The sequence below is a fragment of the Brassica napus genome, chromosome A1 (assembly GCF_020379485.1).
Source record: "Brassica napus cultivar Da-Ae chromosome A1, Da-Ae, whole genome shotgun sequence".
Lineage (NCBI taxonomy): Eukaryota > Viridiplantae > Streptophyta > Magnoliopsida > Brassicales > Brassicaceae > Brassica > Brassica napus.
In genome coordinates this window covers 4,514,785-4,532,710 of record NC_063434.1, presented here as the reverse complement: position 1 = coordinate 4,532,710, position 17,926 = coordinate 4,514,785, and the positions used below count along the sequence as shown (strand labels likewise).

Genomic DNA, 17,926 nt, shown 5'->3' with positions numbered 1-17,926 from the left:
TGTAAGGGTAAACCTTATGAAGATGCTTGTAGCGATTAAACCGGACAGATATTACAGAGTCAGTTCCCCCACTGAAAACTCTGGACTAGCTGAGACCTCCTAATGACAAAACGATAAAACCATATACTGTACACTGTTATTATATTAAAGAAACAAAAACATTAGAGACTTTTTTACAACTAGCACTAATCAACTGTGCGCCTAATTTGTTCAGAATACATTTACCAAAAAAGGTAGAGAACATAGTAGAATCAATACAGGAACTACCAAACCGAACTTGAGAAGATATTAACCTCGTATCAATATCCCAAAGGCAAATATATATAATGCAGAAGAAGAAACATATAATAAATAATTCAGTTACAAAGGATATAAGTTTACATAGATTACTGGCATTGGCAGTTCATTATCTACAGTATATGGTTCCTTTTCATCATAACATCAAAGTCTGCATCGAAACTAAAAACATGGATAAAACAAGAGTTGGAGAATACTTACCTCCATCCATTAGAGCATCCCCATTAGGGGTTCACTCTCCAATCTCTCACATTTTCCAAAAAAAATATATATTATAATATTTATGAAACATGAACCTGTCTAGCATAAGTGTTTTATTGTAAACCTGTTTCATCACTGTTTCGCGAACCCCACAAGTCTGCGATTGGTTTACTTAATGGGATAATTCTTGTCATGAGATCTATAGTTTGAGACCTCACGATGTGTGGGTGAGAGAGAGAGAGAGTGAGTTTTTAAGGAGGAGCTGAAGTTTGGGACATGAGATGGGCCGACAAATAATATGTTTTGTTTTCTGATCTTTGGACGGTCTGATATAAGGTTTACTTAATGGGATAATTCTTGTCATGAGATCTATAGGAATTTGAAATTAACTAATTGTTTACTGCACAAACTAAATCATTCTGTGAATTTTCTTTATTTTAAAATAAATAATGGATATATTATAGTCCAATATGATATGTTTTGATTTTCCGGGAAGAGATCCAAAATTTTGTGGGTTATACAAAAATAAAATAAAAAATACGCATGAACTTTGAAAAAAACTTTGCGTCGTCGGACTTTTACTAGTTTGGTAGCACGAGCATGCACTATGACAAGTCAAGTTCTCATGTTTTGAATGCATCCAGCTTTCTTTAAAATCAACAGTCTTAGATGTACACATGTTAGAAAAAAAACTGTTGAATTATATGAATAGATATGCTTGTGTGACTATAAGCTAGTTATCATTTTCAAACTATTAAATTATTACATGCAAACCACACGAGATTCCCAAGTATTTAAACATGCAAACTTGCCTACCAAACACTTATTTGTTTATTAATCATCCAAATTCTCACTAAATAAACGTATACCTAATAACACAGTATGCATGCGTAATTTTTATATTACGCATCAATGGTTCAGCCTACTTACATCTGTAATGTGTTATTAATTCAATGTTTTCCCTCAACCAAAAAAAAAATGTTTTCCCTCAACCTAAACTGGTAAGAGAGTTATTTAGGTGAAACTGTGAATTGGTCCTCTTGCGGTACTTCAATTAGTCAAACCGTGACTTACGCGTTTGATTTCAAAACACAGACTTTTCAGAACAAAAGCAAGCATGTGTTTTCTTTTGTGATATAAATGTTCAAAATCATCGGCACCATAATATTTCGTTGGTTTGTAATTTATTTTAATATATAAAGGTAAATTTGTAAATATATAATTTAATAGGTTATAGTATAAAATAATCATTGCAAGGTAAAATTATGCTGTGATTCTGTCTCATTAGAAAATAAACTAAAATTTGATAAAAACCATACGAATATGAATGATGATAATATATTTTGAAAATTGCATTTTAGAGCTGAAAACTAGATGTATACAATTATAACCGCGTAAAAGGAACTCCATGTTTTAGCACAACAATGATACCAATGTTATGGGGTATCAATGTAATTTACACATGGTACTGTTATTAAGCGACCCGTTCAAATCATACTACTTGGTCAACACGTCAAACGCGATATGGCGCCGGTAAAATCCGACCTAAGTGTTGAACTCTTGTATCTTCATGACCTCTTCCTCGTAACTAAAGTATATATATATATATACACATACTTCCTCTCATTTAACAACATAAACATAACTTCTTAACCAAACAAACAAAAAGAAAAGCTTTTCTCCCTGAGAAACAATAGTTTATTACCTGACTACTTCGAAGCTCCTTTTTTTTTGTCGGTACAACGTAAAGAAGAGAAAGCAAAAATCAAATGAGGAGAGTAAGCTGGTCTACTGTTTTGATCGTGGTGATGATGGTGTCGTTGTTTGTAGTAGAACACGTGGTGCTTCCCGCAGAGGCGGGGAGGGTTCTAACGGAGAAGTTGGGAGACGGAAGTGCGACGGTGATAAGGGTGGAGAGGATGAAGTCAACGGTGGATTACTGGTTTCAGCGTTTGGCTTCGGGTCCGAGTCCAAGTGGTCGCGGCCATTAAATTAGTTTTTTTCTCTAGCTGGAGGTGATCCATTAGCGTCGATATGACATATGATTACCAAAAACAAAACCGTCAAAAACTGTATCACATTCATTTATTTATTTTTTTCATTTTTTCATCCCGTAGAGAAAATTAATAAATATAGTGGCAAAAACTAAACCATCACTATACATGTACATAACTTTACTGTTGTTGGTTGTTAATTCAATAAGAACTTTTGTAATCCCTTTTATGAGAGAATTGTTTGCGGTAGTTGAAACAAAGATATACACACCAACAAAAACAACAACAAAATATGATGTAAACGAGTGAGTCGTGCACGCCACATATGTTTGTGTAGCCTGCCAGGTCATCTCCCTAACATATTATATTACATAGTTTTTGCCAAATCATGCATGAAGACAACAACAAGTATTAACATACGTAACAAATTAAAGTTGGAGTGCGAACGATGCATGAAATTTAGGAGGAGAGCGAATTGAATTGATTTGGAGGAAGTACAAAAATAACATAATTTTAAAAAGATTGTCCAACTTTAGAATTAAGCGGTCTAACAAAAGGAAAGTGTTAACTAAGGCAAGTTCCTGGGAATATCGAAGTGCTAAGAAAAATAACTTATTGTGCACATAAAACCATATAGAAAGTATTATCCAAATGCTGGGCACTTTGAGTTTTGGATTCACTCCTCTCTGTAGTCTGGATTCTCTTTCAATATGATGAAACCTTCTAGTATGGGAGACAATGGAATGTACCTGTGACCCCATAACAAAAACAACCGGAGTTTTTAGAATCCAAAGTGTATAACAAAGTTTCATTTCTAGTAGGAAAATGGTTTTGAGGAATCAACGTACTTGTCTGTTGCGAGTTCGGCTCTCTCCCCAGCAGCAAGGAGAACAGGTGTGGAGTGTGTTTGGAACCCAGTGATTGTCTTTGGTCGACCTGCCTGTCCAACAACGTCAACCGCTTGTCCCACCCGCACTGGTACCGAGATGGGTTTCAGGTTCTCATCCACCGTCAGCATCATTCTTGGCTACACACTCAAACCGTATTGTGTTACTAGATAATACATTCGCTTACATCCATTTAACAAAAGAAAATACTCAGATAGAACATTGCACTCACCTGCATCGCCAAAACGATGAAGTAGAGAACATAATGGTATTTCCCCAGTATGATGGATTTCATGTCAAGGCATGCATGCAACAATGTCACTATACCAGCAAGCGCGGTTCTGGGTTCAAAGAAACACAACATACATGATTAGGATTCAAAGGGTGGAGCTTTGAAAGCTACGTATTCACAAAATACATGTTAAAACTTACGGGGATAGCAAGAGCCGTTCCGAGTGGAAGGGACTGAGAGTTAAGAGACCTTTTCCCATATGCACAAATCCTTGAGCAATACGCACCTGCATTGCAACCTTACACAATGAGAACTAGCCTAATCAGTAGAACCTGTGTTTATTGCACAAAACCAAAAAAAACATAGAAAGTTAACACATTACACAGAAGAGAAGGCTGGCATCCTTGTAATAATAGCTGGATAGATTTCTAAGCATGCCAGCAATCCTTGCATTGTTGGTCCCAGCGCCAATCAAACCAAGGGAAATTATCGCTGCCTGTAGAAGTGTCAGATGAAACATCAGTCCAACGGTGCAAATCAAAGTTCAGTGAAAATAACTACTACGCCTCAATTAACAATTCACCATTGCAACTTCTGAATCTGTGTCATGGCTAAGCCGGCTCAAGGTGTCCATAACATTCACCTGGAATTATGGATAAGATTAGAGAGTAACAACAGTGTTCTTAAGCGGAAACGTAAAACCAGATTTAATAAAGAAAGAAGTATATTCACCTTTGGGTTTGATATACATAGGAGACCAAGGGCCAAAGGCACTGCACGCCGAATGTTTTGTTCTCCATACTGTAGCACGCGCTCCAGAGAACGGATCGCCATATCAAGACCCAATTCTTCAGACATAGCAACCATCGCTATTCCAAGAACAGCTGGGCCCTGGTGGATATCACCTTTCTCCAGATGCTCTCCACACTGAGCCAGAAGGTCTTGGACCTGAACAATGAACTGTCAGCAACTAAAGTACAAAGCAACAAACTACACCAGAACACTTGGTAAGATACCTTAAGGACATTCCCGGTTCCAGCATACGCACAGGAAAGAAGTGTCATATCACAATACTTTCTGATTTTCTCATTGAATGTCTTTGAAACCTCCGCGGTAGCCTCCACACTTTCCTGCTCGATATTGGAACAAGTTGACACTGATAAGCGAGGGAAATAACCATCGGGTAAACAAACAAGAAACTAATCCAGTAAAACTCGTTTTCTACCTGTTTGCCAAGGTACAAAAGTCCAAGACCAAGAGGCAAGAAACGAGTAAGGGCATCACCAAGTTGTGCCTCACTCCGATCCATCAAAGCAAATATAATAGATTGGGCAACCTCTTCGTTACACGAACCAACATAAATCATCCCCAAACTAAGTGCAGCAAAAGCAATCACATCGAGAGGTGCTTTAGCGTCATTCAGTATTGGAGACAAGCTGCTTCTTAACTGTCCAAACAGTGAGCATGTTATTGTCTCGTCAACAGAACATTTAACCTAACACTGAAGGTAATTAGATAGGAGATCTTTACCTGATCATTTTGGGAACCGGCATATGCAATCCCGAGACCCATAATAGCACCAATTCGGACAGATGAATCCTCGTTATCAATATATTCTCCAAGAAGGGCCAATGCCTGAGAAAGAAAGGTGAGTTAGAAGTGTGTATGGCAATACAATGAGCACATAGGTTCCAATAAAATCATAAAGGAAATCAACTCACAGGATCACAATCACTCTTAATGCCACAATTATTAATCCCAACACCTAGCAGAGCTCCAGCAAGGACGGGATTATCAGTGCTATGAAAATATTTGTCAAGTTGGGTAAGTCCGGCGTCCACATCCCACAGTAGAATCATACCCTAGCATGGGAAACAACGAGGTTCTGTTACAATTTCCACTTCCAAGATATGAACACAGCGTCAATCTATCACGTAAGTAGAGGTATACCAGGCTAGCAGCTGCACTGGTCTTGCCATGTTCTTTATTTTTGAAGAGCCAGTTTCCGGCAGTTCCACTAGCTGCGTCTGATGGTACTGTCATTAGTTTGTCCTGCATTAAGTAAAATTTTATCAAAAGGGTTGCCGAGCTTACGAGTTTCTTCTCGTTTGTCCCTGCAATAAGAATCTGTAATCATACCTGACCGAAACCAGCATTTACAAATGCATTCACAAACGTAGCAGCTAGATTTTGTCTAGCAGAATCCACACTTGGGCCAGAGCTAGCCCTGCCATCAAGCAAGTGAGCCTGCAAAATTTTCATTGAACAGTTAAGAGACACTGACAAAAACAGATCCTGTAACCAAATAAGCCAGTAACAGGCGCATACTGATATACCTTGTAGATGTCTTCAGGCGTCTTGGCCTCCATGACCTCAATATCCCTTGCAAGCGTCAGATATCCTTCACTTAACTTAGTGTTGTTAACAATATCCTGCAGCATGTCTCTGTCATCCTTATCTGCAACCATCTCAGAGTCGAGCTCAACGGTGATGCCCTGCATGGGGGAGTAAACAAGAGAAAAGAGACGTAAGTACTAAATCTCTATAGTAATGTTAATCATTAAGCACTTACATGGCGTGAAATCATGTAGCAGAACTGTTTCTTTCTTAGCAGATCAGTGCATGAGGTAAATACTTGCTTCACATACTGCAATACGGAAAATATATATCATGTGAGAAAAATACATTACGTAGAGGAAAGCTTTTTACAGTTGTCCCAATGGTGCAGAGAGAGGATATTAAGTTCTGTAGGAAGATTAGAGCTCAGACCTGCATGTTATCAAGAAATAGTGCAACTTGCAGAGCGTTTGGATATTCCTCAAACTTCATGTAGATCATGTAAGCAATATCTAAAACCAGCATGTCATCCGGTCCTGGAAGGAATCTGAAAAACAAAAACATACACCAAGCAAAGCTCATGAGAGTTGGTCTCATAAGAAAATTACAGAATGAGTTATCAAACTTGTGAAACACCATAAGATGCTCATATTTAATTACTTTGCTGAACTCGTGAGATAGTTGCATGTCCTCCTGAAATTTGTGCGGTCTACATGCGCAAGTAAGAGATCAAGATCCTCAACATCCATTAAAAGGTCAACAGCTTCGGTTTCTGCATTGTGCTGCAACGAACAAAAAAGAAATCCTTCAGAGGTAGCCAAAAAAAAATGGTGCAAGTCTCAAGCTTATAAATGGAAAGTTCGTTATTTTAGATATACAAATGGAACCCTTTTATATTACAAGGGGCCAACGAATCAAGAAAAGTAAGCATGACAAGGATCTAACCTTCATGTGAAATGCAACAATTTGCTTCACAAGATCCATTAAGTCCTCAACGGAGGCCTCCTCACTCTGGTAGAACAAAAAAAAGGAGAAAACATATAACCATATTTAAGAAAGAAAAAAAAACTAAAAAAAAAGAAAGAAAGCACAATGTCATTATACGGATTACCGAACCAGCAGAGAAAACCCAAACATAAACCATACTGGCCTTGTTACAATAAGCGTAAAACTCCTCAAGCAACAAAATATTCCTAAAGACCAATTTGTTTACTAACCTGACGCATTGTATACTCTTCTGCAATCTCGCCGGCCAAATTCCTTACATACTCGTGACCCCACGATCCGATGTCACCTCCTGATCCAGTTAACCTATATCCTAAGCTTTCCTGAAAGAGTAGTAATGTAGAACAAAGGACCATCAACATATAACTCCGTAAAATTCTACCAACCACCACAAAAGACAAATCCAATCACGTATCTCGTAAGAGGAAAACACAGAAAACAAAAACGAATCCAGTGATGTGAATGTGAGGTGAACAACAAGAACATATGTTAGTACTAAGAAATTCCTACTAGAATAGCAAGAAAGCATACCCTTTCACCCTCAGCAGACATGGTCAGGGCCAGAACCGACAGTATATCAGCCAACAATTTCTGCGAATAATGAAATTGGATCTTTAATCCATACAAAGTAAAATAGCAAAGAGGTGGTAATTTCATAAACTGTCAGACGACGTACCTTGAGATCGGACCCCGCCATATTTTTATGTAACTCCTTAAGAGTTCCATAATGAGGACGGAGAAACTTGAGGGGTTTGGGAACTGAAGTCATGGAGCTTGTTGAGGCACGAATTTCCTGCCTAGATTACAAAAAAGGATGATAAAAAAAAACATGAACACAGAGTACTGAAAGCAGCACAAGTATCATCATAAGACTAGAAAACGAGCTCCAACGAAGATTATCCTTTAACAATATCCAGCTAATCAACTTGTGGAAGAGTGAAGAGATAGAAGAATTACCTCATGCTTTCAAGAGCGGCCTTCTGCAACTCAGGATTGGGGTCCTGAACCCTCTCAACATAAAGCTCCAGATTCTGCTTTAGTTCCAAGTCCTCTTCAGACTACAATCACATCAGATGAAAACTGAGTCATCTAGTAATCAAACTAGCCATAGTACAAAACCAATAATCATCTAAACCCCTAACTTTCCGAAAAGCAGCTACATTATTGCAAAATCTACAGCCTAATCGTGAAACTTCATCCTAATCTCCACGGATACTAAACAACTCTAAATCCAAGCAAAAATTTCAACAGAGAATGCGAAATCGAACTTACGAGATCATCCTCCTTCTTATCATCCTTCTTCTTAGGATCCTTAGAAGCAACCTTCGTCGTAGCTTCATCCCGCTTCGCACCACCACCAACGTTGTTCGGATCCGGAACTGGAGCCATCTCAAATCGAACTAACACCCGATCAAGCTGAAGAATCGGAAACAATCGAGCAAAAACCCTAACTCTGGAAAGTGCTCGCTTGAGAGGAGGAACGATGCCTTTCTTCTGCAACTCAGGTGAACTGTAGAATAAAAAATTATCGGAAAACAAGTACAGGTTAATATAAAGGAGAAGCTTACCCCTCGATCAAGATTTCCATAATGAGCCCGGCCCATTAATAAACCGGCCTTCTTAATGGGCCGACAAAAATAAACTAATATTTTAAATGTTTGTTTATGTAATAATGGAACAAACAAAGAGGGGAAACACCTTCACCCGCCCGTAGCCACCGTATGTTCCCGAACCTTCGACGAGATTCTCTACTGTAGTATGTGAAAGAGAGGAAGGAGAAGAAGAAGAGGACGTCGATAGAGAAAGAAACCCTTTTGATTAAATTGAGGAAAAAGTGAAGAAACGAAAGAGAGAAGGAGGAGGAGGAGAGATGGGTGTGGATTACTACAAAGTTCTACAGGTTGATAGAAGCGCCAGCGACGATGACCTTAAGAAAGCTTACAGGAAACTCGCTATGAAGTGGCATCCCGACAAGAACCCTACCAACAAAAAAGAGGCCGAGGCTAAGTTCAAGCAGATCTCTGAAGCCTACGATGTATGTCCCTTCTTCCCTTTTTTTTTTATTAATTTCTAATTAAAAGATTGTATTTTTGATTGAATTCGTTCCAAAGTTGGGATTTTTATTTCTATTGATGTGTTTTACTTACCCTGAAACTGTCGGCTGCGGAGTTGAAACCACTTTTGTCGCGATTTGAGATGCAAGTTGTCGGCTTTCACGATTTGATGTTGTGTTGGCTTGTGGGTTTAAGAGATTTTGTGTTCTTGAGTGATTGGAATCATAGTATGAAGTAAAAGATGGTTTGCTTTGTTTTTTGGGCTAACTAGATTATCTGAGGTTACACTGAATCGCCAATAGGATCCCAAAGTTATTAGTCTGTGCTTCCTCTCATAGTTAGTTAGTGAACTTGTTTTCTCCGTTGTCTTTGGTAAGAAAGAACCTCTTAAGCTCTCTGTATGCTTTGCAATGAATGCATGTATGTACCTTAGGAGCGTACTAAGATTGTTTACTTTGGTTTAGTGTTTGATATGTGGCTTATACTGGTCGTGGATGTGAGTTTTGTTTTAGGTTCTTAGCGATCCTCAGAAGAGAGCTGTTTTTGATCAATACGGCGAGGAAGGGTTAAAAGGGAACGTGCCACCTCCCAACGCCGCTGGTGGATCTTCCTACTTCTCAGCAGGAGATGGGCCTTCATCTTTCAGGTTCAACCCGAGAAGCGCTGATGATATATTCGCTGAGTTTTTCGGTTTTTCTACTCCCTTTGGTGGAGGAGGCGCTGGTGGCAGCCCGTTTGGTGGAGGAGGAGGCGCTGGTGGCAGTGGAATAGGGCAGAGGTTCGCCAGCCGCATCTTTGGTGATGATATGTATGGCAGCTCGTTCGGTGAAGGAGGACACCCTCATCATCATCACGGTGCAGCTAGGAAAGTGGCTCCAACAGAGAACAAGCTTCCTTGTAGCCTTGAAGATCTCTACAAAGGAACCACCAAGAAGATGAAGATCTCCAGGGAGATTGCAGATATAAGCGGGTAACCGATCAAACTCACATTACCATTTGTTGTGACGACACCTAATCTCTGTGTTAAATGCAGGAGAACAACGCAAACAGAAGAGATTCTAACGATCGGAGTGAAACCAGGATGGAAGAAAGGCACAAAGATCACATTCCCTGAGAAAGGCAACGAACATCCCGGGGTGATTCCAGCGGATCTCGTCTTCATCATCGACGAGAAACCACATCCAGTGTTCACACGTGACGGCAACGACTTGATTGTCACACAGAAGATCTCACTATCCGAAGCCTTAACAGGCTACACCGTCAACATAACGACCCTTGATGGTCGGACACTTACGATCCCCATCACAAACGTGATCCATCCAGAGTACGAAGAAGTGGTGCCTAGAGAAGGAATGCCACTTCAGAAAGATCAGACAAAGAAAGGGAACTTGAGGATCAAGTTCAACATCAAGTTTCCAGCTAGGTTAACTGCAGAACAGAAAGCTGGTTTCAAGAAGCTTCTTGGTTGAATGAACCATTACAGCTTCTTACTTTTGTCTTGTTATGTTTGTGTTGGTAATATACGTTTTTACAGAAAATTTTCATACAATTCTTTCAAGATTTTGGTACAAAAACTGAAGTTGTGTTTACAAAAGTTTGTGTTTCTTTGATGGACTTATTCTTTGGTGAGTGGAGATCCAATGCCGTGACGGCGAGTGGGGCACACAAGGAAGAAGCCGCCGCATATAACGCCGATGATGATAGGCAAACTGGTGAGAAGCTCTTTGATGTCTTCAGAAGGAACAGGGAATAGACAACGGATCACGTTCTGATCAATCATGGAGATTGCAAAGAAGACGAGCATGGACATGAATGCATGCACAAAATCAAGAAACCTGAGCTTATACTTCTCCTTCTCCTCGTCCGTTAGAGTAATCGTTCCTTCCATCACAGATAAACCACTCCGCGTCGCCAAGCCGTACCTGACCTGTGAAGAACATAATCATCATGTTCAAAACGTAACAAAATAACTGAGGATACGAGTGATAAGAGGGAATGTGTTTGCGACCTTGCCGCGTGGGTCTCTGAAGGAGTCGGTGAAGGAAAGGAGGAAGCAAGAGACGGCGCAGACGAAGACGAGGAAGCAGGTGAGCCAGCGACTGGCGATGGTCGGACACTGACCCTGATGAGATAGGACAGGACACATTATTTGAAAACCCATTACCGAACCGGTCGGGAGGAGATTAGAGAGATGGGCTGTTCCTTTGAATGCTTTCCTCGCCATTTTCTGTACTTTTGACTTCGGCTTTCTTGGTGCCTCAGGCAATGAAGCTATCAACAACGGCTGCGTTTCCTCCATAAGTTTCTTTAAGTTTTGATTAATCACTCTGAAAAATTCAAAATGATTAGATATGTCTTGTTTTTCTCGATGACTATTCTGAAGAGCTGGACAAGATTTTATGGGTTTCGTTTTCTTTCTTTTATTGTGTCTTCTTCTGTTAAGCTGTTGTTTCAGGTTACAGGGTTAGAGATTCTGTTCTTCCATTTTTATGTTTCTGTTGCATGTTAGTCTTACCAATAAAAACTTAAAAACCAAATAGAACTCGAGTAATGAAACAAGAAATAGGAGTCTTCGTAACAGAAAATTTTTATTTAAAAGTTGCTGTTACCGGAAAGTAATTACTTTTATTTATAAGAAGCATGTGATTTTGTTGAAGAAAAACATAAATTTACACTCTTTTTTTTTATCAAACTGCGACAACTTTATAAAAGAAAAAATATTCAATTTATAAAGAAATAGGATTTAGTGGGCCTATATTGTTTGACGCTTAAAGAGTCCAAAAATACGCAATAATGGAAGAAAGCCGAAGAAGCCCGTTGGATAAAAGAAGATATTCCAAGATAAAAATCCATTGGTAATCATTTGACATATAATCTAATGATGATATATATATACATGTAAACTTTTGATTTAACAAATACATGTAAACTTGTGTTTGTAATACGACAGCATATACGATAATCTAGATTTTTATTCTTAACAAGATAATTTGGTTACGTATTCTCCCAAGACGTGTCTTAATCTCAATCAGTCTTAACGTATGGTCCATGAATAACGCATTAAATTGTTCTTTGGAAGAATTTATTCTTCGGCTAAAAGAGGTTATCCGTTGTGAAGTGGACTAGGCAATGCACCCTTCATTTTTGTGTTAGTAGAACTAACATAAAACGAGAACTTCAGTGACCTTCATTTCATATATTTATTAAATATTGAACATGTAGCAGACAATATGAAATATAAAACTTTATAACGAGATAAAATCATCTATTTACATAACTTTTACAATGTCTTTTTCATGTTCGGTCAAAATACTCTAAATAAGGCTTCAAAATAACAGAGAACAAAAGTCCAAAGCACTAAAAAGCAAAGTGCTGGGGGGAGACGTAAAGGGAATGCAAACTAGGGACACAAAGATAATTCTCGTTACAGGACCAAGAAGACTTAAACATTATTGGATTAAGGTATCAGTGGCATGGACCATCATAGAGGTTATGGAATAGCAAACTCGTGATTTTTGTGATAACTGATTAAAGAAGACAAGATCTATCCCCCTTAAGTCTCGTCCTTTCAAATCAAAATTACTGTTGCTTTACCTAATGAAACGAAAGCAATCTAACAAAAAAAAATCCACTGTTAGATCATGTTCTTCCGACCAACCAATTTTGACCCTTCTCCTACATACACGTGCCTTTACAAACGCGCATGGAGCCTTTACGAATAAAAGATGCTCAATCAAGTTCTCATTTCAACCTAGGGTTGGGGGACATAGGGGGGTTTAAGGTTTATAAGAAAGTTTATAGATAGATAACAAATCGTAGGCCATGTAAAACAAAAACAGTAATGAAGAAGTTTCTATCAAGACTCTCAAAAGTCAATACAAATCCAGCATTACATGGCCCTCGTATATCTTCATCATGTTGACCATTCGTAGTCTTTTAGTTGACTTGGACAGTGACCAAATTTTATCTTTTTTCATGTGAATAATTCACTAATCATTCTTATTAACTTATCAATAAAATTAACAACATAGCTATTTAAATTTGTCGTATTAAACTATTAATTTCATCACTCACGAGTTTTCTGATGAATTACATGTAAATAGTAAATACTGTGGTAGATTTCACATGTATGCATATAATAGCTGACTGTTTGATTCTCAATTTTTTGAAAAACATGTCTCACACATGTCTTGTCACAGTGTTCGCTTCCCTCTTTGCTTCTACAATCCTGAACCTTTAAAACTCATGATTTCGTTTGATTCACAAGTCACATAAGCATGAGAGAAAAAAAAATAAAACAATCTTACTAGTAAAAATGCTTTATTATCTTATTCTCCTCCTCCTATGCCTCTCTTCTACGTACCTATGCCTCTCACCAAACCACGATGCCACCATCCTCCGGCAAGCCAAACTGGGCTTATCCGACCCGGCCCAGTCACTATCTTCCTGGTCCGAAAACGACGTCACTCCGTGCCACTGGCGCGGCATCACCTGCGACGCCACGTCAGCTGTCTTCTCCGTTAATCTCTCCAGCTTCATGCTCCTCGGTCCTTTCCCCTCCGTCCTCTGCCGTCTTCCTTCGCTGTCTTTCCTCTCTCTCTACAACAACTCCATCAACGGTTCCCTCTCCGGCGATGAGTTTACATCGTGTCGGAATCTCAGCCAACTCGATTTGTCGGAGAATCTCTTGGTTGGTTCCATCCCGGAGTCACTTCCTTTCACGCTGCCGAACCTCCGACACTTCGAAGTTTCCGGGAACAACTTATCAGATACGATTCCAGCGAGCTTCGGAGAGTTCCGCAAGCTCGAGAAGTTAAACCTCGCCGGAAACCTCCTCTCCGGTACCATTCCCGCCTCTCTCGGAAACCTATCCACTCTGAGAGAACTCAAACTCGCTTACAATCTGTTTTCACCGGGTCGAATCCCGAGTCAACTCGGTAATCTAACGGAGCTTCGTGTTCTCTGGCTCGCTGGCTGCAACCTCGCTGGTCCGGTGCCTCAAGCTCTGTCCCGGTTGACTCACTTGGTCAGCTTGGATTTGACGATGAATCAACTCACCGGGTCTGTCCTGAGTTGGATCACGGAGCTGAAAAGCATCGAGCAAATCGAGATATTCAACAACTCGTTCTCAGGCGAGTTACCGGAGGCGATGGGTAACATGACGATGCTAAAGAATTTCGACGCGTCGACGAACAAGCTGACGGGGAAGATCCCCGAGGGCTTGGCTCGGTTAAACCTCGAGTCTCTCAACCTCTTCGAGAACATGCTCGAAGGGCCCTTGCCGGAGAGCATAACTCACTCCAAAACGTTAACGGAACTAAAACTGTTCAACAACAAACTCACCGGGGAGATACCGAGTCAACTCGGCGCGAGCTCCCCGTTGCAGTTCGTGGACTTTTCGTATAATCAGTTTTCCGGCGAGATACCGGCGAATATATGCGGAGGAGGGAAGCTAGAGTTTCTCATGCTTATAGGGAACTCTTTTTCCGGTGAAATACCGATAAATCTTGGAAAGTGCAGGAGCTTGACACGTGTCAGGCTGAATAATAACAAGCTTTCTGGTCACGTTCCGGAAGAGTTCTGGGGGTTGCCTCGTATGTCGCTGCTCGAACTCTCGGAGAACTCGTTCACCGGAAGAATCTCTGAGTCCATCGCCGGTGCAAAGAATTTATCTAACCTGAGAATCTCAAAGAATCAGTTCTCAGGTTCGATTCCCGGCGAAATCGGATCGCTTAACGGACTCATCGAGATCACCGGAGATGAAAATAGCTTCTCCGGCGAGGTTCCTAGTACTTTGGTGAAGCTTAAGCAACTGAGCAGGCTCGATCTCAGCTCTAATCAGCTCTCCGGCGAGATTCCACGTGGAATTCGTGGTTGGAAGAATCTGAACGAGCTCAATTTAGCTAATAACCATCTCTCCGGCGAAGTCTCTAGAGAGCTCGGAGACTTGCCGGTTCTTAACTACCTCGATCTCTCAAACAATCAATTTTCCGGTGAGATTCCACCGGAGCTCCAGAATCTGAAGCTCAACGTTATAAACCTATCGTATAATCATCTCTCCGGGAGAGTGCCTCCTCTCTACGCTAACAAAATCTACGATTCTAGCTTTGTCGGAAACCATGACTTGTGCGTCGATGATCACGACAGTCTTTGTCGGAAGAAGAGCACACGGTCTCAAAACATCGGTTATGTCTGGATTCTCCTATCGATTTTCATACTCACCTGTATGGTTTTTGTTGTTGGGGTTGTTATGTTTATCGCCAACTGCAAGAAGATGAGAGCATCCAAGAGCGCTAGATTCTCCGCGTCCAAGTGGAGATCCTTCCACAAGCTTCATTTCAGCGAGCATGAGATCGTTGATTGCCTTGACGAACGGAACGTGATCGGATCTGGTTCCTCCGGTAAAGTCTATAGAGTGGAGCTTAGTGGCGGAGAAGTAGTAGTAGCTGTGAAGAAACTAAACAAAACGGCTAAAGGAGGTGAAGACGATTCGTTGAACAGAGACGTTTTCGCTGCGGAGGTTGAAACGCTTGGAACGATCAGGCATAAGAGTATTGTGCGCTTGTGGTGTTGCTGCAGCTCCGGGGACTGCAAGTTGTTGGTATACGAGTACATGCCTAATGGGAGCTTAGCTGATGTGTTACACAGCCACTGCAAAGGCGGGGTGTTGTTGGGCTGGCCTGAACGGTTAAGGATCGGTTTAGACGCAGCCGAGGGTCTATCATACTTACACCACGATTGTGTTCCTCCGATCGTGCACCGTGACGTGAAGTCTAGTAACATATTGCTAGATGCAGATTATGGAGCCAAAGTAGCTGACTTTGGCATTGCTAAAATCGGTCAAATGAGCGGTGCTAAATCGCCAGAAGCTATGTCTGGAATCGCCGGTTCTTGCGGTTACATTGCACCAGGTATAACCAAATCAAATGATAAAAAGATAACTTATATTTCAAATGTTATTTGTGCTTTATAGCTCTTTTTTATGCTGTTTTGTAGAATACGTATATACACTTAGGGTGAATGAAAAGAGTGATATCTACAGTTTTGGTATCGTGCTTTTGGAGTTGGTAACGGGGAAGCAACCAACAGATCTAGAACTTGGAGATAAAGATATGGTGAAGTGGGTGTGCTCTACCCTTGACCAATGCGGTTTAGAATCGGTGATCGATCCCAAACTTGATCTGGGGTTCAAAGAAGAGATTAGCAAAGTCATTCACATTGGTCTTCTTTGTACGAGTCCTCTCCCTCTAAACCGACCTTCCATGAGAAAAGTTGTGATCATGCTTCAAGAAGTCTCTGGTGCTGTTTCTAGTAGCAGACCAAATGCGTCCAAACGCTCTAAGAGCAGTGGGAAACTCTCGCCTTACTATGTGGAAGACGTAAACAGCGTTTGAGCATTCAAATATGGGCCGGTATGGGTTGGGCTGGGCCATATGTATTAATTGGGTTGTATAGTTAGGTGAATTGTAAGAAATCAGAAACAGAAAAGTGGACCTTTCTGATTAGGTAATGGCTTTTAATGCTATGATGTTTGGATATTAAAAATATTTTTAATTAACGCGATGATTGAGAGGGTTAAAAAATATATTTATTCTGATCATCTCTGTAGAAATTGGATGAACTATGTTATAGACGTGAAAATAATATTCGGAATCATTCATGAACATCACTTCTCAAAATCTCAAAAGGTAGGTGATGAGTTGGAATCCATAAGTTTGTAACATTCGATGGTTGGTCCACCCTATAGCCAATCTTTATTGAGTCATAATGGCCTGGTCCTTCGGGCTCAGATATGGTATTTCGGTATTGAGTCTAAAATCAGTTTAAGTATTTTTACATATCGAATTAAGTTTGGATATTTTTAGTTTGGATTCAGTATATACTTGTTTAGTTATTTTCAAATATTCGTTTGGGTTTTGGTATTATCCGTTCGACTTCAAATATTAAAATTCTCGTAACTCAATAATACCCGTTTGGATATTTTGTTATTTATTTCAGTTCGGATTTTTTGAATCAGGTACTTGGATACATATAACGGATAAAATGTGCAAGCCTCATCGACCCATTACCATATTAATTTGTAAAGGGATTTGCATTATTCTTTTTTGAAAAAGGGGGCTAGTAATGCGACTCAAAAGGGGCTTACATGGTCAATAGATTAGACTAATACTTATATAGTAATTTGTAATAACAGTGAATTCATAGTTTATATAGTCGTGGTGGTGGATGTAAGCATAAAGTTATATTTGTATTTTACTAAATAGCCAAACATAATGTGATTGGATTTCTTGAATGACACATTGCCACGATTCTACCTATGAAAACAACAAGCAAAGCACAAATTTTCGTAAAGGATTCATAGCATTGGTGTTTTTAAGGTGAGATTTTTAATGAAATATAAGAAGTTGTCTCTTAATTTTTACACTAAAAAAACTAAGAATCTCATTCTAAGAAGAAACATAAATAAGAAAAAAAATTTAATTAAAAATTAAGAGATGATATTCCGTTAGTAACTCTACTCTAAGAACTCCCATTAATCATGCTCTCACATAACTACATAAGTGTTTTTATCAACAAAAAACCTACATAAGCGTAACATCTATTTTTGTTTAGTTTGTTAATGTCATCAAAATTAACGGGAGAAGATTAGAAACAAAATTAGAATACAAAAAGAAAAAAACAAAGGTCGAGGTTCCTTGTTATGCATGAGAAGTCTACGTGAAGAAATAGAATAATGACTGACTTTTAAGTTTCTTTTTCTTTTGATATATAAAAATCAGCTTCCTACTTTTATTTATTAATATATCACAATTACACTGACAAATTCATGCCACAATGTGATATAATATAATTCTACCTTAGTACACTATTTCACTAAGTAGATGTACATTACACATATGGAGATGTTGAGGAAAAGAT

The 17,926-nt window shown here is 39.6% G+C and overlaps 5 protein-coding genes across 6 annotated transcripts; 3 read left to right on the top strand and 2 right to left on the bottom strand.

Moving 5' to 3' along the window:
• The first annotated feature begins 2,118 nt into the window (after positions 1-2,118).
• Positions 2,119-2,715, top strand: LOC106400337 (PAMP-induced secreted peptide 1-like). The gene has a single exon (XM_013840742.3). It carries the CDS (start codon positions 2,268-2,270, stop codon positions 2,487-2,489), a length of 222 nt encoding a protein of 73 aa, XP_013696196.1. The 5' UTR covers positions 2,119-2,267; the 3' UTR covers positions 2,490-2,715.
• A 272-nt stretch (positions 2,716-2,987) lies between these two features.
• On the bottom strand, positions 2,988-8,485 carry LOC106400231 (26S proteasome non-ATPase regulatory subunit 2 homolog A). The gene is made up of 23 exons (XM_013840644.3): positions 8,226-8,485; positions 7,911-8,011; positions 7,630-7,750; positions 7,485-7,544; positions 7,166-7,276; positions 6,894-6,959; positions 6,609-6,730; positions 6,381-6,495; positions 6,184-6,258; positions 5,948-6,106; positions 5,751-5,858; positions 5,562-5,663; positions 5,333-5,473; positions 5,142-5,246; positions 4,837-5,058; positions 4,628-4,741; positions 4,344-4,559; positions 4,195-4,254; positions 3,994-4,107; positions 3,812-3,897; positions 3,612-3,720; positions 3,341-3,519; positions 2,988-3,241 (listed from the first exon to the last, which is right to left on the bottom strand). The coding sequence occupies exons 1-23, from the start codon at positions 8,340-8,342 to the stop codon at positions 3,169-3,171; spliced, it is 2,676 nt and encodes an 891-aa protein (XP_013696098.1). The 5' UTR covers positions 8,343-8,485; the 3' UTR covers positions 2,988-3,168.
• A 143-nt stretch (positions 8,486-8,628) lies between these two features.
• LOC106400442 (dnaJ homolog subfamily B member 1) lies at positions 8,629-11,449 on the top strand. 2 transcript variants are annotated; one of them, XM_022706355.2, is made up of 4 exons: positions 8,629-8,988; positions 9,520-9,977; positions 10,041-10,522; positions 10,643-11,449. In XM_022706355.2, exons 1-3 carry the CDS (start codon positions 8,824-8,826, stop codon positions 10,474-10,476), a joined length of 1,059 nt encoding a protein of 352 aa, XP_022562076.1. In that variant the 5' UTR covers positions 8,629-8,823; the 3' UTR covers positions 10,477-10,522; positions 10,643-11,449. The 2 variants fall into 2 exon arrangements, with proteins under 2 accessions (XP_022562076.1, XP_013696286.1); XM_013840832.3 differs by lacking the exon at positions 10,643-11,449 and having other exon boundaries at positions 10,041-10,617.
• Positions 10,623-11,306, bottom strand: BNAA01G08420D (protein DMP7). The gene is made up of 2 exons (XM_013840926.3): positions 11,016-11,306; positions 10,623-10,934 (listed from the first exon to the last, which is right to left on the bottom strand). Exons 1-2 carry the CDS (start codon positions 11,304-11,306, stop codon positions 10,623-10,625), a joined length of 603 nt encoding a protein of 200 aa, XP_013696380.1.
• A 1,730-nt stretch (positions 11,450-13,179) lies between the features above and the next one.
• On the top strand, positions 13,180-16,573 carry LOC106400639 (receptor-like protein kinase 5). The gene is made up of 2 exons (XM_013841036.3): positions 13,180-15,918; positions 16,004-16,573. The coding sequence occupies exons 1-2, from the start codon at positions 13,323-13,325 to the stop codon at positions 16,399-16,401; spliced, it is 2,994 nt and encodes a 997-aa protein (XP_013696490.2). The 5' UTR covers positions 13,180-13,322; the 3' UTR covers positions 16,402-16,573.
• Positions 16,574-17,926: the final 1,353 nt, after the last annotated feature.

Bases quoted from the DNA above. Each gene is read 5' to 3' on its own strand.
- LOC106400337 (XM_013840742.3), top strand. From the start codon at position 2,268: ATGAGGAGAGTAAGCTGGTCTACTGTTTTGATCGTGGTGATGATGGTG.
- LOC106400231 (XM_013840644.3), bottom strand. From the start codon at position 8,342: ATGGCTCCAGTTCCGGATCCGAACAACGTTGGTGGTGGTGCGAAGCGG. The intron at 7,277-7,484 runs GTATGCTTTCTT...CTACTCTTTCAG, and splicing joins TGTCTGCTGAGGGTGAAAGG to GAAAGCTTAGGATATAGGTT. The intron at 6,960-7,165 runs GTTAGTAAACAA...TTGTTCTACCAG, and splicing joins AAGAGTATACAATGCGTCAG to AGTGAGGAGGCCTCCGTTGA.
- LOC106400442 (XM_022706355.2), top strand. From the start codon at position 8,824: ATGGGTGTGGATTACTACAAAGTTCTACAGGTTGATAGAAGCGCCAGC. The intron at 8,989-9,519 runs GTATGTCCCTTC...GTTTTGTTTTAG, and splicing joins AGATCTCTGAAGCCTACGAT to GTTCTTAGCGATCCTCAGAA. The intron at 9,978-10,040 runs GTAACCGATCAA...TGTTAAATGCAG, and splicing joins GAGATTGCAGATATAAGCGG to GAGAACAACGCAAACAGAAG.
- BNAA01G08420D (XM_013840926.3), bottom strand. From the start codon at position 11,306: ATGGAGGAAACGCAGCCGTTGTTGATAGCTTCATTGCCTGAGGCACCA. The intron at 10,935-11,015 runs GTCGCAAACACA...TGTTCTTCACAG, and splicing joins TCAGAGACCCACGCGGCAAG to GTCAGGTACGGCTTGGCGAC.
- LOC106400639 (XM_013841036.3), top strand. From the start codon at position 13,323: ATGCTTTATTATCTTATTCTCCTCCTCCTATGCCTCTCTTCTACGTAC. The intron at 15,919-16,003 runs GTATAACCAAAT...GCTGTTTTGTAG, and splicing joins TTGCGGTTACATTGCACCAG to AATACGTATATACACTTAGG.